Source organism: Sturnira hondurensis, unplaced genomic scaffold, assembly GCF_014824575.4.
Source record: "Sturnira hondurensis isolate 20B ecotype Veracruz unplaced genomic scaffold, ASM1482457v3 Scaffold0022215, whole genome shotgun sequence".
In the NCBI taxonomy this organism is placed as follows: Eukaryota; Metazoa; Chordata; class Mammalia; order Chiroptera; family Phyllostomidae; genus Sturnira; species Sturnira hondurensis.
The window spans coordinates 6,434,676-6,458,583 of NW_028094846.1; the positions used below are offsets into that span (position 1 = coordinate 6,434,676).

A 23,908-nucleotide genomic window follows, 5' to 3' on the forward strand; every position below is an offset into this window, starting at 1 on the left:
GGAGAGCCGCCCAGCCTGTCTGCCCAGTGAACTTGGACAGCACAGCCCGCTCCTGAGTTGGGAACTGCCCATCCCTGGGATGACCAGCTCGCCCTCTGAGTGGATTGACTTGGCCCCCCTGCCTTCTGCCCACGGGGAGACGCTCCCCACCCCACTGAGGACCTGGTTCACACATCCTCACGGGCTTCAGGGCACACGTGTCCCCCACCCCTTGGCTCTGCAATTGCCCCCTGCAGAGTTTAGCACCTGGCCTCCAACCGCTGCAGCCATGCGTGGGCTCACTTAGGCGGTCGCTTGGGGGGGACAGCCTAGTCCCCCTGCAAGGCACTGCAAGCTTACCCTTCACATCGTCACATAACCTGCAGCATCGCAGGCAGTGAGGAGTCCCCCCTGTGTGCAAGGTGTTTGCCCGGACCCCGAGATGAATATCGATAAACCTCTGTATAGCTTCAACCTGCTGTCATGTACACTGCGTCCCCTGCGTCCTGTCTGCAATGCACCGCGCCTCCAGGGACGACAGCCCGAGGAAGTCGTTTCCACGGAGGCTGTGTCAGCAATCGTCTGAACCCCTTCCCGCCCCTCACACCTGTGGTTCCGTGGGAGCCTCCTCGCCCAGGTGTGGCACTGACTTCCCGGCACAGGTGCCCGGGGCAGCCCAGCAAAGGAAAGGGAGTAGCCTTGACCTCCAAGTTCCCCTGGCTTTCCAGGAGTCTCCACCCAGAGACCGTGCATTTCTGCATGGAGGAGGGCACCCTACCCGGTGGTTCTGGGGGCAGCGTCTCAAAGAGAAGAGGGGGCTTGGGCCGTTGGGACACCTACCAGTGGCAACGTGGACCCTGTTGGGGTTGGGACAACCGCTTTCGGTGAATTCAGAGCTTCCCCACCTTACACTTTCCTCCCAGGGACAGGGGCAGGAGCACGAGACCTTGGTGGGCAGGTCTGTCTCAATATACCGGGAGTGGGGACTGTACCAGGTTGCCGAAATGTCCAAAGAGGAGGATTTCCAGCCAGAGGTTTTGGAGGGATAGCAGGAGGGAAGCACACATCTCTGACCTGAGTGGCATGTGGAACGGACAGGAGCAGGCAGCCTCGCCTGGTCCTGGGACTGAGCACGCGTGCCCGAATCCGACCAGGCCCCCCTCCCACAAGCTGTTACTGTGAGAGCAGATAGCACACAGTGTGTGTGCATCAGGAGACGTGTCAACATGCATGGGTACGTGTTCATTGTGCTTTTGCATAGGGACCATGCCGGAAGTCGGCGGGAGGCATGGGGGTCTGCAGCAGCGAGCATGGCTATGGGGCACAGCGCTGCCAAGGTAGCACCCCAGAACTGTCCCTGTGCGCCCCCCGGGACCGCCCTCCCCCAGGACACTCCATTCGAGGTTTGTTCCTTGTTCGAGCAGTTCTTCTGTGGATGTGAGTGTGACCCATCAGGGGCCGCTGCTCCCTGCCTCGTGCACAGCCGGGGCGGCCGACCCCACCAGCGGACACACCCCTGCTTCCCTAGACGGGCAGCGATGGCCTCTTGTCCATCTGCAGGAGCTTGGGCTGCGCGGAGATCCAGAGGTCTTCTTCGCCCTTCTTCTTCTTCTTCTTTTTCTTCTTCCCCCCCTTGCTTTGCTCCGGCTGCTGGCCGCGCTTGCCCACCCGGCTCCAGCAGCAGTAGCAGCAGATGAACAGCAGGGTGAGGGCCACCAGCAGCGGCAGTGCCAGGATGACGCTCAGGCAGATGGTGTTGAAGAGGCCCTCCTGGTGTTTGGTCATGAGCAGGTCCCAGATGTCACTGAAGAAGTTCTTGACTTTCTCCATGGCGCCCAGCCCACTGCCAAGTCCTGGGCTCGAAGACACGACCTCGCCGGCTTGGAGCTCACGCCTCCTCTGGCCGTGGGTGTGGGTGGCACCTGGAGGGAGCGAAAACACACGGTTCACTGAAGCGTGGTCACTGGGGTCATGCTGAGACCCAGTGAACAAGATAGAGGCATGCATTCGGTCAACGCGCATTCCATTTGGTGATTCTTACTCTGGAGACACACTGTATGGGGCTCAGGATGTGGAAATTCAGAGGCTACCAAACCTGGTCTGTAGAAGGGGCTCAGTAGTCGGCTAAATGAATCAATGTGTACAGCCAGTGTTGTGGGGGGCAGGGGCTGGCTCCCTGGGCCCTGTGTAAGAGCGGTCCCTCCACTGCAGCCCACCGGGTGGGTGTGGGACACCCCCCGCCCAAGGACAGCTCCGTAGCTCCCCTTCTACAGACACGCCTCGCCGTTTCAGCACCTGTGGAAGCTCAGGGGCCAGAAGGAAGGTTGATGTCTGGTACCTGTCGGGGGAGGAGGGGCTTGGACTTCTCCAGGCTGTGAGGTTGTCAGTCCTCCTCCAGCCTCACTCCGGCCTTCCTCCTTGTCCCTTCACGCCCTTTCCCTGCTCCGTGCCCCACCCCCCCGTCCTGACAGGACTCACTGTGCTCTGCTGGGGGACCATCTGCTGCTTCTCCCTGTTTCCGTCTCCCTCTCCCCCCTCACCTGTGTCTGCTTGCTGTCCCTCAGCCAAGCTTTCCCCACTCTCCTCCTGGCCTTTTCAATGGAAAAGGCTCCATCACGGTGCTTGGAAATGGGGCTGGGGCCCCAGGATCGCCCACACTCCTGCCCCGAGCCCAGCTTACAGCTGCCTCTGCTCTGGTTGCCGGTCCGGAGCAGCCCGTCTGCCTTTGGCTCCTCCTCCGCCTCTCCACGCGCACCTTTGTTCTTGGCGCTCAAGGGTAAGCTCTCAGAGGCTCCTTCAGGTCTGGAGTCCGCAGGTTCTTGTGTCCAAACGAGACTCGGAGGCCAGGCATGATTCAGGAAAATGTCAGAGACCCGTTGGTGTAGGACACTGCTCAGGACCCAAAGGTCGAAGTCCTTGGTTTTCAGGCTGCAGACAAGAGCGCTCATCCCGACTGACTCTCTCACTGAAAGATGGAGACTCTGAGGCCCAGAGTGGGGGGTGACATGTCTGGGGACACACAGTGGTGACAAACACCCCAAACCCTGGACAGGGTGTTCCAACACCCAGCCAAGGCTGCTGGGCCGGTGGAGGAATGGAGGATGATAATGTTACTTTGTAGCTGTATTTATTCCACTTGACAGTTTTCTAATCTCCGTCTTGTGACTTACATCCTTTGAGCGGCAGGGCGGCACACTGTCAATCAAGTGCTCGGGAGCTGGGGTCCAGAATCACCGTGGGGCCCTGTTTCCCACCCCGGAGCATGCATGTGTGGCCGCCCTGGGCTTGTCCTCGGGCCTCTTTCCTTAGACAGCATGCCTGGGTGTAGGCATCCTCGCACCCAGGGCTCACGTGTCCTTCAAAGCCCGCAGGACCTCAGTCCCGGGCTGCTGGCCAGTGGCCCTGCACCCTCAGGGCACCATTTATGCCGTTGCCTAAACTGGCTCCTGCTGTGGAGCTATTTGGCCCATGGGAGGCAGTGAGAGTGTAAGTTGGCACTTGTCGCTTGATGCCTCCTCATCATTTGGTCTTCGTGACGGCCTTACCAGGTGGCTACGGCTGCTCCTCAGTCGTGCAGCTGAGGGGCCGGAGGCACAGGTCCCACAGCGAGTGGGTGGCGGGGCTGGTTGTGCTGGGAAGTTGGCTCCTGGTGCCTCCAGGGTGGGCCGTTCACAGTTGCTCCTGGCCGCCTCTGGCTCCGTGTGGGTTAACCTCTCCCAGGCAAGCAGCCCAGGGCGTAGAGAATCTTAGGACAATGGGTTAACTTGGTGACTCCCAGGACTGACCTACATGTTGACCCCGTCGGTTGTAGACAAAGATGGCAGAGAGACTGATTTCCCATTGTCCAGTGCTTCACAAAGGCAGGGCGGAGAGCAAAAATCCGGCCCTGCCCAAGTGAAGGTTCGCGGGAAGCATGGGGCTGCCCAAACGTAATGCGACAGGCAACAAAGAAAGCTAGTCTGAGAGTGCACAGCCCCCCGGGGACCTGGGAACAGCTTGCTGTGGGTCTGCCCACAGGCCCCCAGTAGGGGAAGCCGCCCGGAACTCTGGAACCCACTGCGCCCACTCACGGCCTCGCACGCCGCACCGCTGGTCTCCACATTGCACCATGACCTTTGCTTTGGCCTCAGCCCCGGGCCCGGCAGTATCCGGCCCGTCGAGAGGGGTTTTGCTGCTCTGCGGTGAGAGACTTGGGTGCTTTTCTCTACTTCGATCCTACACGGAAGCTCTCCCAGGGCCAGAGTCTCTTTGCCCTGCATTGCTGCCGTTCCAATTAGACAGTCAGACAGTGACAGCAAATTGGTGGACAGTTTCCGCGAAGGTGGAGCCCCTTGAGGAGCACCTTGAAAAGCGAGGAGCATCTTGACAGAGAAGTGTGGGTCAAGGACACCCAAAGGTTGCAGGCAGAGGAAGGCTCAGAGGCTGGGCAGAAGCGCAGGGGCCGCCCAGGGCCCGAGGGCGAGCTCATCTGGGGGCTTTGTCACCAGGTGATGGGAGAGGACCTGGCGACCACAGCTGCCCTCCGGGGAAAGAGAGCAGGAGCCGAAGAGTTCTGGAAAATGCTTTCAAGGAGTTCCGCACGAACAGACATGTGCTGAGCACCTAAGATGCACTGCGCTTTGCATTAGCTGCCGAGGATTTGGTAACGAAGGAAAAAGATACGGTTTCTGCTACCTCAGAACCTCGCACATATGTCCCAGGGGAGTTGGCATCGTGGAGGGATCGTGGCATAAAAGCCAAACGTCAGCAAATTCCAACTGAGGGTACTTAGTGGCTAACACAGAAGCACGGACTAGAACTGTGTGTTTATCCCAATGTCCCAGGCCCTCCTCCCCCTCCCAGGCTCTGTTTCAAACTTGTCTATCACATGGCACCTGAAACAGCCTTTGAATAAACAGATTGCTCGTCAAGCTAAAGAGAAATCAATAATTCACTTCCGGAGTCCTAAAGGCACTTATGCGAGTCTGCTCTCCTCCATATAATGAGAGGATTCATTAACATTTGGGAATCCGGTCCGGGGTAAATTTGGTGGAAAGGTATTCTTTATGTGTTTTAATCTAAAAACTCTCTTCTAGGCTCCCCGCACCCCAGGTTACCTGCTGAGCTCTGCTGATCTATAGTGTTTCACGAGTATTTATGAGCCTTGCATTATTAGCATTTCCAGGAAACAATCAGATATCTCCTCGGTGGTTTGAATGAAAAGTTAGAACTTCTACAGGCTGTCTGGCATGAGGAACCGCACTCAGGCCTTAGAGATGCATTCTGGGAAAGCTTTTGTTGGCTCCTGGTTGTTGCTGACACTGAGAGACAACTCATCAATTCTTGTAAAACCCATGCAGGTGCCCACCCACCCGACTGTTTGATGGTGGTTGTAGGGGTGGGGGTGGGGGTGGGGCTAGAGAAGAGGGAGGGGTTATGTTCAGTTGACTTGAAACCATAATTATTCACCTCCGTGTTCTCCACAGTGTCTAGGTGGGGAGAGAGTCATTCATTCATTCTTTCTTCCAACAAACCTTGACCTGCCTTGCGTGCGAGGTGTTCCAGGAGCATGAAGGTCGTGGGCCACGAGACCTGGATTGGAGCCTGGGCCCAATCTTTGTGGCCTTGATGAGTGAGCGAACCTCAGCGACAGAAGGGAGCTAATGAGCTTCCCCTGTAATGCTGTTGAGGATTAAAAGACCTCATTGTACTCAGTGCACTTAGTAGGACTGCAAAAGGCGATGAGACACCCTCAGTAAATTCGTTGGTTATCTCTGAGTCACAGCAGATTCACAGCCTCGGGCTTTTCTTCTCTATCCCTCACCCGCAAGCCTCGCTGCCAAAGGACCATGGGCCCCACCCCATTCCAGCAGAAAGGGGGTCACAGGGAAGTTCCCTGCTGTGGCTGGTCCGCAGGTGATGCCAGAGGACTGCTGGGCTCACGACGTGGGGCTTGGGGAGGGGACCTGGCCCTCCGCAGGCCCTGGCCTCCGTCCTGGGTGTTGGGAGCCCTGGCTGTGTCCAGGGAGGGCTAGATCCATCCTGGGGAACCAGGAGCTGCCCCAGAGCTGTGTCCAGGGCTGGCCTTCAGACTGGTGGTCCTTCTGGAGCCCCCCAAGCAGGGGTGGGGTGCTGTCATTTGCTCCCGCCTCTCGTTTCTGTGTATCAGATGCAGTGAGACGTGCAAGCTGTAGAGTAGTATCCGATGGCCCGTAAGTGCTTTTTGGAAACATTCCGTCCACGATGGCACCCAGTGCAGATCCCTGAGACCAGCTCCGCAGTGGCCCGTGTTCCAAATCTTTAGCCCGTTAGTGAGGGGTGGGGTGAGGCGGGGGCGTGGTTCACTTCACTCCCCGAACCTTCAGAGATCCCTGTGCCGCAGCTGCAGACTCCTGGGTGTATGTGGCTGGCTCGGGCTGCGGTCACGGCTGTGCTTGCTGACCTCCTTACCGAGCACCTTTGGGATAGCATGGTGGGCACCTGGCTACTCTGGGAATCACAGGTGCAGATGGCTGGCTTCTCTCCTGGAGACCCCGATTCAGCAGGTCAGAAGAGAGGTCCAGGAGCATCGTCAGGTTCCATCCTGCTGTGTCGGCAGGCTGGCCACCGGTCCTTTCCCATGAGCCCTGGGGTCTTGTGCTGAGTGAAGGAAGGATCTCGGGGGAGGACAGAGTACCGAGTGGTGGGTCCTGGGGTCCAGCTCTGTGTCAGGGACACGGAGCAGCCTAGTGGGAGGGGTGAGCCCTCGGACCTGGAGTGGGTTTGGGGGGAAAGTGGTTCAAAGCGAATGGCAATCGGGACAGGTGTCCGCCCCGCCATTCGGTCAGGGCCTGCTTACAGGGTGCATGTCACGTGCTGGGAGCTGTGTTGGGTGCTGGGTATCCGAGGACCTGCGGCCCGATCCCTGCCGCCTCATGCTCGTCAAAGAACCCTGCAGACCCGTGTGAAAGTGTAGGCCCGGGGTTGCTAGGAGAGGCCCGGGGGAAGTCAGGGAAGACTCTGGCGGGTGACTTTGCTAAGATCTGAACGACACAAGCAGCAGACACCCACGGGGGTGTCTGGAAAAGCCCAGAGGCCTCGACTCAGTTCCTGTAGAGCCTTTGCAAGTAACAGGCTCGATAGGTTTCCCTCCAACCCGCAAACGCTGTTTCCGGTGAAGAGCCTTGGAGGTTAGAGGGGGAGTTGGGTGGTTGGTCGCTGACCAGTGTCCCTGCAGGTCTGGGAACACAGAGGAACGATGTGCTTGTTGTGCTTTTTTTCAGATGAGCAACCGAGCCCCTTGCTCCCCCTGAAGAGAACCAGAAAGGACCATGTGGCTGGAGGCAGCGGCCACGAGTGGCGTGACAGCGGGGTGACCCAGGCCCACCAGGTAGGCGGCCCCTCAGCCACGGGGCCTCTGAGCCGTGTCGGTGGCTACTGTTTGCTGTTGGGCCATAGGTTTTATACAAGCAGCGGACCTGATCGGTCTGTTTGTAAGCAGCACTGTCACCAAGGCGAGAGACACAGGCTGTCGCAGGCAGCCGTGGAAGGAGGCGACGATTGTAGTTCGGGGCCAGAGGCAGCTGAGACCGGGTGAGGGTGGCGCCCGAGGGCGGACGCGTGGCCTGGCCCGGGTGTTCTCCAGCAGGTGTGGCGGGAGAGGGACATGAGGAAGTGTCCCCTGGGTTGGGCTTGGCTCCCTGTCTTCTAGTCCCAGTCCCGCTCTGGTCATCGAGTCTGGGCATTGATTTTCTCTAAAATAGGACCTGCATCAAACAGTCTCTACCCGGTGCCCCTGCCTGTCTCCGGGGGACCGTGCCGTCCTCACAAACCCCGCTGAGGTGGCGCTCACGTGGCACGCTGCTGCAGCCTGGGTGCCGTGGACCCTCAGTCCGTAGTTATTGACCTGCGGCTCTGGGGGGTGTTTTGTTGACGGGTCTCACCTCGCTCGCCTGGCGTGCTCAGGTGCCCTCTACCAGATTAAGTACCGTTTCACTCCAAAGTCGTCACACCGCAGCAAATAATCTGCGGGCAAAGGATCAGGTTCACAACTGGGCCCTGGCCCCTGGCCCCGGGCACCATGCAATAGACGTCTGTGTTCTCCCCAGTTCAGTTAATTGCCTCAAGTGACTAGTCCAGACACAACGTGGGGGCCGCTTTGCCCCCCTCGGAGTATGCACACATGCTGTGTTACTAGACACCGAGGGTTCGAGGACAGGGGATGGTATTTTCCTCTCCGTAGCAATGTTATAATTATGGCGGCAATTTTGAACAAAAGCACACATCGATCGTCAGTGTAGAGTTGATGGAAGCACCGTGATTATTAAAAAAACAATGAAATGCTGCTTTATCACGTAGACCTTCTGAACTGGAAGAAGGCGGAGATGAGTCGTGTGGTGGGTAGACCATGCTGATAAGGAACAGGAGGTGACAGGAGGCTGGACACACGGGTGGCAGTGGGTGGAGTCAGGGCCAGAATCAAGGTCTTTCAGCCCCTGGCACCTCCTCCAGCCTGGTCTCCCTACAAAAGTCCTTAAAAATAAGCACCCAGGCAGCATTGGCAAGATGCCCGCCCCTCAGCTCCCGGGACACCTGTGTGGGGTTGTGTGACTGAGTTCTGGCCTAGGGAGCTCGGGGTCCTCGTGTTGTGTCGGGAGGACTCCCAGGCCCCTGGGGTGGCTGTGGTGGATGGTGTCGCTGACGGGCTGTGGAGCCCAGCGGGCCTGCCGACCGCAGTCAACAGTGGGGGGAGTGAGGGACGGACTTCGGTTGGGCGCAGCCTCTGAGACGGAAGGATTCTTTGCTGCAGCGATTAGCCTTCTCCAACTAACCCAAGTGACAAAAAGTTGGTAATGACCATAACCATGGCACGGTGGCTTGGCGACTCCCCCAAAGTGCAGCTCAGACCCAAGAGGGGTTTTGCGAAGTGCTTCAGGGCGCTACTGTGGGGACCCTGGTTCCTGGGTTCGAGTCCTGATCCCACTGCTTGCTGGCTGTATGGCCTCAGGCAACCGCTGTCTGGGGCTCAGGTTTCTCATTTGTGAAGGGGAGTGGATCGCAGGGCAGGCCTCTGGGAAGTCCTTGAGTCTCGGACCTGGCACCTCCCAGAGCCAAGCCTGGTGAGAACCTAATAGGCTGGTTAGCTCATTAGGGTTTGTTGGCCTCTGGAGAACCTGGGATGGTTCTGGGCCTACGGCTTTGATCATTGAGGTTTCCTCCCAACTAAGGCACTTTCTCTCCCTTCCCTGTAGTTGCCCCACAGCCAGGAAACGCTTCCTCAAGGCCTCATCCATTTGCAGAGTGACTAGGTCAGAACAATGACACAGACACCGCACAGAGCAGCATTGTGCGCGCACAGCCTCTTCCCCCTTGCTCCTTGGGTCCCCCATTTCAGGCTGAGTCGGACCCATGCCGCCTTCCCCACCCCTACTCCATGCTATCCTTGTGTCTCCCTGGCCCTGCATCTCATGAGCCCCCCGCCTGGGGGTACAGTCAGGAGCAACATAGAAGTGGTGAAGCTACCTGCTTTCTTTCTGCAGGGAGAAGGCAGATGATAAACTGCGCACAGATATGCCGCGATGCGTTGTCAGGGCTACCCAGGCAACAGCCGGCATGGCCCTGGGCAGGGGGGATGTGGCACTGAGCGAGGTCTGAGGGGATCGAGCACGCGCAGAGCCCAGAGGCACCCCCCAGTGGCAGGCCCAGCAGGACGAGGCTCCGAGGTGGGAAGGAGTTGGGAACTCGAGGTGGGGGGTGGAGGGTGGGGCAGTGCCCTGGTCCGTGAGCTGTGGCCAACGACATGGGCTTCCCACCTCGTGAGGGCGCTGTGCATGCATGAGGTGAAAGAGAGCAGGGCCTGGGAAGCCAGGTGCCACCGCCTTTGTCCGAGCCTCAGGGTGGCTCTGGTTCTCCTCCCTCCAGCTCCTCTTTCTGAAACCGCGTGTGAGCACAACCCTGCTCAGCCTCATCTTTGCAAGGACAGAGCTCTCGTGGTGGGCACCACCCCTATGCCCCACCATCCCAGCCTCATCTCCCTCTACCCCCTTATGGCCCCACTTGCCCTGAGTTCTCCCAAACATTCCTGCTTTCTCCCTTTGTGGGCTTTGCACATGCTGTTCCATCTTCCTGGAAGGTTCTAGTTACGGGGGCCCTCAGTCCCCCACCCTCCTAGACAGAGTCGTTTCTCTTCTGAGCTCCACAGAGTCAATAACCTACCAAGGCCCTTATATTCGTGTATTACAGTTGTTTCATTTCCTCAGCCCCTCTTGGCCTCGTACAAGCTCCCGATCCCCCGTGGCCCCACCCGTCTGTGATGTCATAGCCTCGCTCTGTGCCCAGTTAATGCCATATAAACACAGTGATGGAAGGACAAGTTCTTTCCCAGCCAGGGTTAAGCAGAAGGCTGACTGTGTGTCCTGGTTCCCCGGTTATGGCTTGAGTGACGCCCTGCCCCCCGATTTATATGGTCCAAGCCGTGGGAAGGCCTAACCCCCAGGACCTCAGAATGCAACCTTCTTTGGACACAGCATTTTTGCAGGTGTTCTTCGTTAAGATGAGGTCATACTGGAGTAAAGAGGGCCTGCAGTTTAATACAACTGGTGTCCTTATGAAAAGGGGAAATTTGGACACAGAGACGGACATGCATGGAGGGAAGACCAGGGGACGAGGCATGAGAGACAATGACCACTTAGAAGCAGGGAGAGGGGCCTGGGACGGATCCTTCCTTTGCCGTCTCGAGAGGGAACTGACCTACCGGCACTCTGAGTTCCTGTTTCCAGCCTCCAGAACCGGGAGACAGCGCAAGCCTGCTGTTTGATCCACCAGCCTGTGGTGCTGTTATCATTCTCACCTCCGCCCTGTCAGCTGGGCCCATTGGCTCCCTGTCCAGAACCCACACAGAATCCGCTCGCCTCTCCACCTTCTCTGGCTCGGACACCCCCATCTCTCGCCCGATCACTGTGACAGCTTCCCAGCCGGCCTCTCGTGCTCCTGCTCCCTCTGCATGGCCTGTCTCCCACCGAGAGCCAGATCAGACCCCACCCCCAAGCCCCGGACACGCCTATTTACTTCCGGCCTGCCCGCCCCCCAGGACCGTGTCTGTCCCCTCCGCACATTGTCTCTCAGCTCGTGGGATGCCTGACTGTGCCTCACGTTCGGAGCTCAGTTCAAGTGCACTTCTGCTAGAGTAACCTCCACTGTTGCCCCTCCCAGAGGTCTTTCTTCACCCAGCATCCCGCCAGCCACTCCAGACCTTCCCATTTCGGGGCCCTGGCAGGAGAAACTTCCCGTTCACGTGTGGCGCTCTCGTCACTTTGGCTTACACCCTTTGTGACCGTGGTCCTGGGCTGCAAGATGAGCTCAGGGAGAACGGGGCCTGTGCCCGTCTTGCTCTGTTTGGATGCCTGGAGCCTGACTCCAATGAATGAAGTCACGCCAGTGAGCCTAGGGGTCCTCAAAGAACAGGGATCTTGGGGGAAAAAAAAAAAAAAGTGTTCTTCAGTCAACCCAGGTCACTGGGGAGGGAGAGCAGGAGTGACAAAGGGCCTAGAACAGTGACTGTCAGTCTTGTCTGTGGCCAGACTTGGATGACAGTGACCCGCCATTTAGTCCTCAGCCAACTAATTCATTTCGGGAGGAAGTAATGATCAAGAAAACCCCCATCTCTGAAAGCAGCAGGGAGCCGGGGTGCGGGCTTTATCAGCCCCTCAGTGATTGCCCACCTTCCTCTTGCTCAGCCACGGAGGCCTCGGGGTAGCTGGGACTTTCTGATAACGGGGGATCCTTCCCTAATCACGATGTGCCCTATTTCAGGTTCAGCAGAAGAGAAAATTAAAAGCTCCATTCATTTCACTCCAGGTTCCAATGAGTCAGTCTTTCAATTAATCAGGGATGAATTAAGCTATGCTAGGGAGTGCAGGGGAGGCACAAGACACCATCTCTACTCAAAGACTATGCCAGGAAAATTATTAGAGAGTCCTTCAGAACAGTGGAAAGAGCCGACAAAGGTTTTTGGTTTTTTACCTGGGTTTCCCCTGCCTTTCTGCTATGGAAGAATCTCTCGCCACTGTATCTCTGTTCCTCTTTGCATCCTCTTCTCTCTTTTCATCCTAATTCCATTGTCTCCAAAGGGTCCACGCCATGGACTTTGCCAATAGTCAGTCTTTTTCGGTCGCCCTTCGGATGCGACGCTTGGTCCTGTCTGCTCCACTGGAAATTCCAACCGTGCTAAATATGAGTGAGTGCAGTCAGTCTCTCCAGCCTGTTAGCAAGTCAACAACTTCCTCATATGTCCGTCTCTGAGATCATCAAGGAAATTTTCTGGTGTGTGTTCTCCTGAGTCAGAACACTCGTAGTCAAAGCCTTTTGCCTTCTCCACTAACATCGTGTGGAGTCTGGGCAACATTCACTTAAGCACGTTTTCTGTTTTCTCCCCTGCAAATCGGTATGAGCGCACGTCTCAAAGGGTCGGGTGTTTCATCCTTTGTGCTGCTTCGTGTTAACCTGAGTACCCAGCACCGTGCCTCATAGCAAGTGGGTGGCAGCAAGGGTTTGTTGGACGGATTGATGGATGGGTGGATGGGTGGATGAGTGGATGAATGGATAATGAATGGATGGGTGGGTGGATGAATGAATGAGTGAGTGAGTGAGTGGATGAATGAATGCATTGCTGGGAAGAATAAAAAAGATACCATGTGTGGAAAGCATGCAGCTTAAGTGTACCTTGCACAGTGGGTGCCTTACAATAGCCTTGAAAACAACAGAACACTACATTTATTATTATAGCGCTTATACTGTGTGGAAGGTGAAAAGAGCCACTTAAGAAATTGTTTTGTCGTAACCAGGGTTGGGTCAGTTTCCCCACACTGGTTTAAAGGGTGAGCCAGCTGACTCCGAGGGAACCAGGGCAGACACGCTGGCTGGCCCTCTGCCCTCTTGCTGAAGGTCCATTCATGCCCAGCCGCGCCTCTCTTTCAGCCCTCCGACCTCCAGGATCCAGTTTCTCAGGGGTGCCTTGTTCTGTCCGTCACTCTCAGCTTTCTCCTCTTCATTCCAGCGAGAATGCGCACTTGTTTTCCTCTGCCGGGCCTCTCTTGACACAGATACCCCTCAGGAGGCCAGAGCCTCAGAACAGAGCGTTGGCTTATCACCTTTCACAGGGACAGGGGAGGGTCTGTCGCATCAAAAACCTGCCATTCGTTGTGTTCTAAGGGCGCAACGTGGTGTGCCTAACCAAGGTTTGGTAGATGCAGCCCGTTCCAGAGTGTGGGCTTTTGTGTTCCCATTATACAGATGGGCAAAGCGAGGCTACTGGGGATTAAGTGATTTGCCCAAGGCCATGCACCTGCTAAACTACCGAAGAAGTTTGACTATAGTCCCATCTGAGTCCTAAGACCCTGCTGTGACCGCCGTCTACGCAGCCAGCCTCCTCCTGAGTCTCCAGACCCTGTCTTCTGGGATGAGGGGTGTTCAGTCGCTCCTTCCCCCACCAGCCAGTTTTGAAAGCCTGCGCCCGGTGGACGCAATCCTGATTAATTATGATGCTCTCTGTGGCTTCGACGCTCGTGTTTTCGTAGGGCCAAATGTGCAGAGTGACACCACGTGGGACAGTGGGCACTGGGGATAACACCCGACTCACAGGCCCCTTTACATCTTTGTTTATTTGCGCTGGCCTCAACACTGGCCACGCTGTCTTCCCCTACAGAGAGGATCGGTAGACCTCTGTTCCCTCCACCCCCACCCTGTCCCCCTGCCTGCTCTACTGGTCCTGTGCCCTACCTGGTCTCTGAGGGCACTGCACACACGTGGCCCTGGACCACACACTCCTGTGCAGTAGGGACCAGGCCACCCGCCCTTGGTGCCGTGGCATGTGGAGAGGGGAGGGCCACCTAGGGGGCTGGGCATAGAGAAGTGAGGGCGCCAGGCACACCCTCCTTTCCAGCCTGGGGGGCCTGACCCTGGTCTTTGGCTAATCAGTGAGGCGACAAGGAGGAGGGTGTTTGCAGGAGCCATGAACACATATCACAACACCCCCAGGACGATGCCGGAGGGTGGCGGAGGCGGGCAGGGTAAGGACCAGCGAGCCCGCAGTCAGAGGGCCCCGTCCCAGTCTCGTCCAGTCGTCCTCCCAGCGTCTGGCCTTGGTCCCATTAGTTCTACTTCCTGAGCCCTTCCCTCCTCTGAGCTACGAAGCTATCAAGCAGCTGAGATACATCCAAAGACTGTTGTGAAGAACACAAAAAACACGAGTGTAGAAAGGACACAGAGCAGGGAGAATTGCCATCTAGATGCAAGGTAGTGGCGTGGTAGAGGATCAGGTGGAAAAAACTGAATTAAAGCTGAGACAGGAGCTCGGGAGGCTCTTGCCCACACTGCCTGGTTACAGACCCCCGCTCCCCCCCCCCATTGTGAATCTACATCATCACAAGCCCCATCTCTAAGGGGAGGTTTGAGGACACACACAGTGACAGCCACGCGCACTTGCGTTCGCCATCTGCGTGTATCTGATCCGACCACATCCTGGTGTTAGTGCTAATAAAACCTGTAGCCGTGGTTACTGTGCAATTCCTTGGCTGTACGGTTCTCATTTTATTTTTCAAAGCTATTTGGTAAGGGCTTGGAGCGTGTGTGGGTGGGTGTGGTAAGTGCTTAGGTAGAGTTTTATTTTTAGCAATGGTGAGCCCAAGCTCTGAGGTCACCTTGAGCAGGAGGGTGGGTAAAGGGGGGGGTGCAGGGTGGTGCCTTCCCCCTTCCACGAATAAGGGGAGGCTCAGTCCCTGATGGCTGAGTCTTCACACGTCATCTCCTCTTGGAGGGAAAGAGTGTTTTTTGAAAAAGCAAGAAGACAACCAAGCCCTTGTGTGATTCTGGTTCTCCCACACAGGTGGTAATTAAAAAAATAGACCTTAAATTTGAAGTTGCAAAATTTGGCTTAACATTGCAGACGGGAACTCAGCATTCCGCAGACTTAGCGGCAATCACCAAACGGCTGATTTCCTCAGCGGCGGTCAAGGGGAGAGGTGGGTCGGCCGGGATACTCGGAAACTAACCGAGTGGCAAAAATGTACAATTATGCAACTCCACAGCAATACAGATACGGCTTTATTTTCCTCCCCATTTCCTCCCTTCGTTGAATGTTAACAGAAGGTCAGGACAATTACAAGCCCAGAGCTCCCTTGCTGTAATGGTAGGGCCTAAAATGTAAAGGCCAAACCATGGAGGGGAGGGAGCAGAAATAACCTCGTTCCAGAGGAGCCGACAGTGCGGGGGTTGGCGTGGGGGGTGTTCACATCCTGTCTGCTCCAGTCCAAATCTGCATCCCTCAGGTCAAATGAAGATTACCCCCCACCTTTCCCCCCAATTTTGATTAAGTCATTGCCGGTGCATGCAGAGGACCTGTGTGAGTGTCCCAAAGTGGTCCCTGAGCACCCACTCAGGTCCGCGGCCCCCTCTTTCTCTGAAACGGGTGGCATTTTCTCAGTCTCGTCAGATGCTGCGTTCGATGCCTCTGTGCTAATACATTGTTATTGCCAGGCTCCTGTCACAGAGACACTCGGGAATGGCCACTAGCCTCGCCCTGTCCCCGGTCCCCTCCGTTTGCCTGCCCTGGCCCCCCAATGCCTTCCTCTCCACCCCTGGAACGCCCCTCCCAAAGGGGGCTATGGGCCTTGCGGTATCTGCAGATAAGTGACGTGGGAGGAAGGACGGGAGGACCTGCTTAAGCAGGGAACTGTGTGGGGGCGGAGGGGTAGCCCTGCGGATGTCGACATGCACGGGCACACACACACCCCCTCTCCTGGGCCTCACCCCGCACCCCTCCACATCCACCATCTCTGTGCCGTCCTTGCCTGGAGACCTGAGAGCTCTATGGCAGACTCTTTGGAAACCACCTGGGCCACTGGGAGTGGGAGGATGAGGCAGAGAACGCAGACCTTTCTCCCTTCCCCTGCAGGGCGGCCTCAGGGCACAACGGCCTCGCTGCGTGGGGGCCTGCAGGCTTTATCTCCCGTGGGCAGCCCAGAATACATTTTTAAAATCAGACGAACACTCAAAAGTATCAGGGGCTTGAAGAAATAGGACACCGGGTGGGACTGTTTTGACAGAGCGGATGCTCTGAATGTGTGGCTCTGGCTCTGCCCGTCAGGAGGGGCCCCTGGGGCCTGAGGTTGGCTTGGGGCAGCCAGAGGAGGGGACAGGTGTCCTCATGGTGCTCCCTCCTCCAGGGAGAGCCCGCAGGGCCACAGTTCTGGCTTCGACTTTTCTCCGGTTGTATCTGTTCAGGCTCCTGCAGGTGGTCACAGGCCCGACTTCTTGGCTAACAGTTGCCTGAGGACCGGGGGAGTGGGGAAGCTCATGGGCCCTGGCCGGAGGAGCTGGCTCAGAGTCTCACCCGTGACTTAGCGTTTGTGTCCTTGGGAAGGGCATTCGGTGACTGTGGGCCTCTGTCCCACCATCTCCAAAATGGGGACAACGTCTGACAAACACACAAGAAAGCTATTGCGTGTGTGGCCTGGACGGAAGGACACTGGGGATGAGGTCGGAGGGAGACAGTTGTCCTCTCGGCCCTTTAGTCCCGAGCATCTGCCCCAGGCCCACACTTTCTAAAGTCAGCCGACACGCTGAGTTAAAGCAGACAGCGCCCGTGTGCGTGCTGCTGGGCTGTTAGGACCTGTTCAGAGACTTAGAGTCCCAGCTGGAATGAGTCCAGGCAGAATCAATGGGGGCCTGGCAAAAACGGGACCCCTCCAATCTGCAGGCAGTCCAAGGGGCTTGACGCTCTTGGGAAATTTGCTCCTGTGTGTGGAGGGCTTCCTGCTTCCCAACCAGAGTGGGTGGATGGACGGACGGATGGATGGACATGCCCCCACCCCTACCCGGAGGCAGTCACCCGGCTGGACCGCAGTGCTGGGCAACCTGCATCCTCCCTGTGTCAGGTGACCCGGGCTTCTCAGGGCTGGCTGGGCATGGGGCGTGTCCGCCCTGCGGAGCCAGCTCTGAGAAGCACATTCGATCCTCCTCTGCCTGGTGGCAGTGGCCCCAGTGCCGAATTTGCTGCTGACCTCTGGATGACCTGATTGGGGGGGGGGAGTTTGTGCAGAGTAAGTTCGAAGCTCCCTTGGCACATATAAAAATGATGCTGCACGCATATTGTTCTTGTATATGAAGAGGCTGATAGTACAGATGACAATTATTTGCATCCATAAAAGTGCCATTTGAATTATGTTTCCTGAAGCTGCACATGGATGTTTATATCAAGAAATGCTAGTTACGTTTACACTATGTGTATTGAGTTTATACCAACACGGCGAGGAGGGAGAACACAGAGGTGCAGGAACAGGTTCCTATCTGAACAGAGTTTCTTCTTGAAACTTTGAATTCTCCTGCCAGTGGATGGTGCAAACCCTGAACCCTCAACCTCGGGTTCCTCATGCCTAAGATGGGAAACTAATGAGCCCACTGACTTCCTCACCATCCAGTGTGGTGGTAAAAGTCAGTTAATAATATCATGAGAGTTCTTTGTAAATGAAAGGTGCCCTTCTGAGCTGGATTCCAAAAACAGTCACAGCCATTAGAGGCTAAAGCGAATATCAGAAAATCCTAAGTGCACACACAATGGGAAAGGAAAGGGGACGATATTGGCTGGGATTTGAAAGGGGGCGGGCACCCAGAGGAGATGCAGGCTGTGCTGCGCCCTGTGCTGCAAGTCACCATCTGGAGGACTGGACATTCAGAGGAAGAGGGAGGTCTGGGGGCACTGGGGAGGAAGGGGCAGCAGGAGCAGAGGCTCAGAGGCCGGTACATGCGGAGTGTGGCATTGGGGTGGCAGTGCAGAAATGATCTGAGAAAGAGCGCGGGATGAGGTGCTCCAGGTGTGGCTGGGGACATTACAGACAGCTGTGAAGGCCGGACAGAGGTGTCATGGGTCCCAGGGAGGTCCCCAAAGCTGGTGAGCAGGGGACATAGCAGTGTTGGTGTTTTGGATGCCACATTCTCTTCCTGAGCTCACTCGTCAGTCAAAGTGCGTCACGCCTGGGCCAGAGCAGGGGATGGTGCAGGGTTAAGGCCCCTCCTGGGCTCAGCGGATTGAGCACTGGCCTGAGAAACAAAGGGTCACTGGTTTGATTCCCAGTCAAGGCACATGCCTGGGTTGCAGGCCAGGTGCCCACTAGGGGGCACATTAAGAGGCAACCACACACTGATGTTTCTCTCCTCTTCCTCCCTGCCTTCCCCTCTCTGTAAAAATTTTAAAAAATCTTTAAAAAAAAAAGAAAGAAAAACTTTTATTAATAGCTTACTTTCTGCCTTAGACAAAAATCTGATTATGAACTGAAATGAAATATCACCAAACCAATCAGAAAGAAACGACTATTTGTCTCCTGCTCCCTTGGGGTGGGAGGGGGGCTGAAAGCTGCGCTGTAATCACTCCCCGGTCTTCCGCTGACACCAGGCCCGGCTGGCGCTGTCCGTTTGTGGTTGGGGAAGGTCCATCAAGGACCCTGAACTGATAACTCATCTTAATTTCTTAAAGGCTCTTGCAAACATTTCTCCATTCAGTCCCCGGTCACGTGAGCAGGGGAAGGCTTCCTTGGCCTTTTCACAGATGAATAAACTGAAGAGCAGAAGCGTGTTCCAAATTCTTCTAAGACAGCAGAGCTGGTCAGGGGCCGAGGGCCTGGGATTCGGGTCTCCTGCTTTCTCAGTGGGAGGTGCTGACCCCTAAAAAGCACCAGCAAAATGAGCAAATGGCAACCAGTCACTCCGGCTGAGCAACACCCTTTCGATTCTCGGGGTCCGCGGGCTCTGTGGTCTCTGTCCTTTGGAGCCTCGCATGAGCTGCTTTATCTGGAACCCCAGCCTCCCCCAGCCCCTCCCCAACCGCCGCCCGGAATCCCCTGGCCCCACTCACGTTCCCCTTGGGGAGCCCTCCCGGTGCCCCACGCTGTCCCCCCCAGACAATAGCCTCCTGTAGGCTCAGTGTTTACTCAGTAGTCGCTCTTCCTTTCTCTGCAGGTCGGTCCCCCTCACGGCATTCCCAACTGCTGGGGCAGGTTTTGCTCTTGGAAAATATTTCTCGAATTAATGAGTGAACATTTTTATAGGTGAGGGAGTGACGGCTCGCTCACAGCTAACCGGGACAATGTGGCCGTTCTCCCCCAGGTGTCCGGTGGCCACCTCACTCTGCCCCGCGGGTTCCTGGGTTCACACGTGGCACTGTGGGCAGGCAGAAGATACTCAGGGGAAAACCAGCCACCCACTGGAATGTCAACATTCTGGATTGGGAGAACTCCCGCAGCCTGGGCTCAGATGCCAGTATCTGTGGGCGTTCCAGGGTGTAAGTGGACCCTGCAGGCCTCTCTGGGTGACTGGCTCCTTCTGAACCTCCAGAGACGCTGTCAGTGCCAAGGGCAGAGATGACCGAGGGAGGCCTGACACCCGTGAGCGCTGGCCTCCGGAGGAGATGGGCATCAGTCTCTCGGGGTGGGGGTCCATCCTGAATATTGTTGACATGACTCCTGTGGAATTGAGGTGTGGTGTCGGATTCTGGTCCGCCCGGCAGTGTTCCTGGGATTTCGATGTCCCTGGATGACCATTTCGTTGGTGGTTCCTGACCATCAGGACCATTGCGTCAGGTCAGCATGTGGGGAGCGCTCAGCGTCTTGCTGTCTCATTGTTATTACTGCATAAGGCTTTTCCCATTATTTCCCTGAGAAAGGGAGGGACACTCCGCCCTGCTTCCTTCCTTCCCTGAGCCTGGGTCGTCGATGCAATGAGGCTGGAGGGGCCAAGGACGGCCGTGTCATCTCCTGCCCGCGGTGCAGCTGCAGACAGTTCCTTGCACAGGCGTTGGGCGCCCACCTGGTGCAGGAGGACCGGGCCCTACTCTCGTGTCTAAGGCTTTCCCAGGCGCTGCTGCCCCTGCCAACCACCTGGGCCGGGGGGTCCAAAGGGAGTTAAAGGTACAGACTGTGAACTCGTGGAATTGGTTTTTTTGTTGTTGCTGAGGAAATGGATGCGCCCGGGACAGGAACAAGAAAGCATGGCTAGTTAAGGGCCCCGAGGGGAACACAAACACATGGTTACGGGAGCAGCACGGAGGAAGCTGTGAGCTCCAAGGAGGACTCTGGGTGAGGCTTCAAGGAGGGCGCGATCTGGGTTGGACCCGGAGGGAGAATGGCTGACTCAGTGCGAGGAGGATGGGAAGATGGGGTTCCAGGCTGCTCAGGAAAGTGCAGCTGGCTCAGAGAGGGAGTCCCATCCAGGGGGCCGGGCTCCAGCCAGCGCTGGAGGCTTCCAAGCTCCTGCTGTTGCCATGGCGACTCTCCAACACTCCCTCCAGCCCACAGCTCTAGTCCATGGAACAGCCCAGCCGCAGGGGTGGGGAGGTGCCCGAGCTTGTGGCCCAGGAGAAGGGACATTGCTCTGGGACGCTGGCCCTCCCTCCTCCGGAGTCCAGGGACGGAGCTGGGGGTGACTGGCGATGTGCAGGGCAGAGGTCCTTACGGGCAGTTTTCTATGTTTGGTCATGAAAAAAATGACTGTGCAAGAAAACTTCAGTAGACAAGGAGTCCACGTCCTTCTTCCCCCGACTTGGAACACACTTTACCCCTTTGTATATTCTGAAGTTTGGTGGCGATCCTGATTTCGACTCGGGTCACAGGGTACACAAAGTGGGTTCCAGTGGCTCCAGTTCAAAGGGACCCCCCACTCACACTCACCCCTCCCCCTCACTCATGCACACACACTCTCAGCCTACCCATGCAGCAATATTGCTGCCATTTAGCACAAGGTTGGTAGACACCAAATGAGGCTTTTGTCCAAGGGACAAACCTCTACCAGAGGTTGCACATCGGAAGCCCACGAGGTGGATGTGACCAGGGAATAGATTCTGTTTCCTTCACAGCTTCCCAGAAGGAAACAGAAGCACATTCCCACTTCTTTCCCGCCCCACTGGCGCTACCCCGTTAGGTGGACAAGCCTGGGTCAAAGCCTGGCCCCCCATTCACTGTCCGTCTGCCCGTCTCCCTTCCCTGACCCCTGGGCTACATCTGTTTTGAGAGCATCTATGAGTGGACATCGAGGACTCTGCCATCGGAGTCCCATGCCAGTGTGACGGGGGGCTGGAAGTTCCCCCAGCAGAAGCAGATGGGCCTGTGTCTGTCGGCGAACCTGTGTTTAATGAGCAGCTGCTATATACTGGATGCTATATGCTGGGAGCACAACGGAGAGCAGCACCCAAGGGCGACTGGGGGAGAGTCAGACCTCACTGACGGTCACCAAGGTTTATAAAGAAAACAGTACCGGAGCCAGGGGAAGGGCACTTAGCTCTTGGCAGAGACCTCAGTTTCCTCATCTGTGAAACAGGCATAGTAGCTGAGCTGTCATGAGGGTTAAACGGGAGGGAGGAGGAGGTGAGGGGGTTAGCGCAGCGTCCGGCACACGCAGGTGCGTACCACACTCCATAAATGTGACCGTTGTCACCTGTTGCTTCCTACTCAGTCACACCCAAAGGACTTATAATTCACCCAGATATTCTCTTCATCAAGCATCCAAATAGCCCTATATCTCAGGACAACAAGAGGCCATATCGCTCATTAATGTGTAAGATCAACGGCAACAAACCTGGGGCCAGGCGTAGACAAGTGTGGCACTTACTAGGCATGTTTTCTTCGAGAAAGGGAAGTGAGTCACAAGTATGCTGATAAGAATGTGGGAGGAGGGAAAGTAAGTCTGGCGGTTCCTCAAAAAGTTCGGCTAAGAATCACCATACGGTCCAGCATTTCCACCCCCTAGTCGTGCCCGAAGCAACTGCAAACAGGTACCCCAACAGATCCTTGGACACGCGCACTCACCGTAGCCAAAAGGTCCATCGACCGAGGAACACATGAACAAACTGTGCTGTGTGTACACAACGGAATACTACTCAGCCACGAAAAAACATGGAGCGCCAGGAGACCCTAAACCTCGGACGAACCTTGAAGACATTATGCTACATGAAAAAAGCCAGGCACAAAAGGTCATATATTGTAGGGTTCCATTTATGTGGAATAACACATAATAGGCAGACCCACCGAGAGAGCACGCACAGTGGAGGCTGCCAGGGGCCGGGAAGAGGGAGTGATGGGGGTGATGGCTTTGTGGGTACGGGGCCATATTTGGGGGTGATGAAGACGTTGTGGAACTACAAAGAGGTGGTGGTTAAACAACATTGTGGACGTACAAAGACCACTGAATTGCTCACTTTAAAAAATTGCTAATTCTGGGTAATGCAAATTCCTCCTCAATTAAAAAAAAAACGTGGAAGGAAAGAATACAAAATTTCTTGAAAGCTAATTGATGGTGAATGGAGCAGAATGGTGCAGCTCCTGTTAGGAGTTGCTTAGGAAATAGAAAATGTCACAGTCATGTTTTCAGAGCGAGGTCTCCACTGCAGAGCCAGAGGTCGAGGGGCCACACACCTCGGTGGCTTCCGCACGCCCATGGAAGGGGTGACAATGTTAAACCGTGACACGCTGATTCCTGGAAACTGTCAGTCAGGAAGGAGCATCAGACCTTCTTCCCCATGTGGCACGTGCTCTGTGACAGTGTTCGCTTCCCCTGTCCCAGACAGGGAGGGGGACGCACGGGGCATCGGTCTGGAAATGAGAGGTTCTTTCCATGGCTGGCGGGGCAAACCCGTGCGATCCAGCCACCGAAAATGGCACAGGTCGGCTCTATCCTCAGAGGGCCCGACGGCATCATGGGTCTCGTCTGGCTGTGAGAAGGTGCATGGGCCACCCCATGCGGAGGGCTCATGGTGGGACTGGTGGGTCACCCACCGGGCAGGGGGCATGTTCCGGGTCAGGAGTGGAAGGCACAGTGGCAGGGGAGACTCTGGATATCCGTCAGGATATTCACAAGGAAGGGGCTCGATCGATGGGGGGGGGGGGGTGTCTCAGCATCACCCCGTGTCCCACGCGTAACGTTGAGTAAACAACCTGATGGGCTCGGGAAGCAGCCAGGTGGGTGGGTGACCATTCCAGCTGTCGTTTCTGTGCACTTTGAACTCTTAGCCCCACCATACGGCAGGTGACTGCAGAGGAGCGAGCCTGCACCATAAAAACTCGAGGGGGCCAAGAAAGGTTGGGTGGAATTTGTTTACTCCCCGTCCCTGATCCTTGGGAAGGTCACCACGGCCCCAGCATTAGGCCCTGGGAGATGTTAGACCACTGTGCTCTGGAGTCTCGGGATTCCGGCCAGAGGGACTTTGGAAAGTTGGCACTCTGTCCCCTAGTGGAGCCAGGGTCGCAGAGCTCAAGCAGGAGGACACACAGACCCAGGGTCCTACTCAGGTTGGGGTGGCGAGGGCAAGCTCCTGCCCTGCAGTACCCTCTTTTTCAAGGGGGCCACGGTCACGTGTCATTTAGGTGGAGACACAGCGTGTCCTCTGTGTGCCATTCTGTGCCCGTAATACTTCAGCTGGGGGACGTCCCACTTTCCTCTCAGTCCCGGCCCCAGCCCAGCCTGGACACCTCTCCCACCTCAGGGACAGTGTGAAGACCGAAAGCACCGCGACATGCAACTCTCCTCCTCGCGACTAGTTTTCCCTCTCTCCTGCCAATTTTCTTCTCTGACTCGCCTGGCAAAGGAAAGGCGGTGGCTGCCGGGCTCTTCCGAGGCCTACCTGGCTGGCAAGCAGGGTTGCATTGGAGGACCATGAAAGTCAACCGCAGAGCCCCCTGGCAGGAAGAAGTTGCAGGTGGTGCAAAGCAAGTCTGCAGTGGCTTCTAAACACAGTCTTCAATTTTGACCTAGAAACAGAGCCACGGAGAGGTTTTCTTTCATGTCTCAGCGACGAACTCCACAGAGCAGCAGCTTGCTTACAACCGAGGGGCAAGTTTCTTCCCGGGGCTTGGGCATGGCCACGGCCCCCTGGGGGTCACCCTGAGAAAGGAGTCTTGCATTTGTGTGACATTCATTCTGGAACTGGGCTGCC

The 23,908-nt window shown here is 56.4% G+C and overlaps 1 protein-coding gene across 2 annotated transcripts in view; it reads right to left on the reverse strand.

Moving 5' to 3' along the window:
- Positions 1–739: 739 nt before the first annotated feature.
- The window catches only part of KIAA0040 (KIAA0040 ortholog), a 28,691-nt gene continuing 5,522 nt past the window's right edge, over positions 740–23,908 (reverse strand). The window contains exons 1-2 of one of the 2 annotated variants that reach the window (XM_037034982.1): positions 11,959–12,344; positions 740–1,901 (exon numbers count right to left, since the gene is read on the reverse strand). In XM_037034982.1, coding sequence (XP_036890877.1) covers positions 1,504–1,809 — 306 coding nt within the window. In that variant the 5' untranslated portion in view covers positions 1,810–1,901; positions 11,959–12,344 and the 3' untranslated portion in view covers positions 740–1,503. Of the gene's footprint in view, positions 1,902–11,958; positions 12,345–23,908 lie in introns of those variants that run through there. The other variant, XM_037034980.1, reaches the window with a different exon arrangement.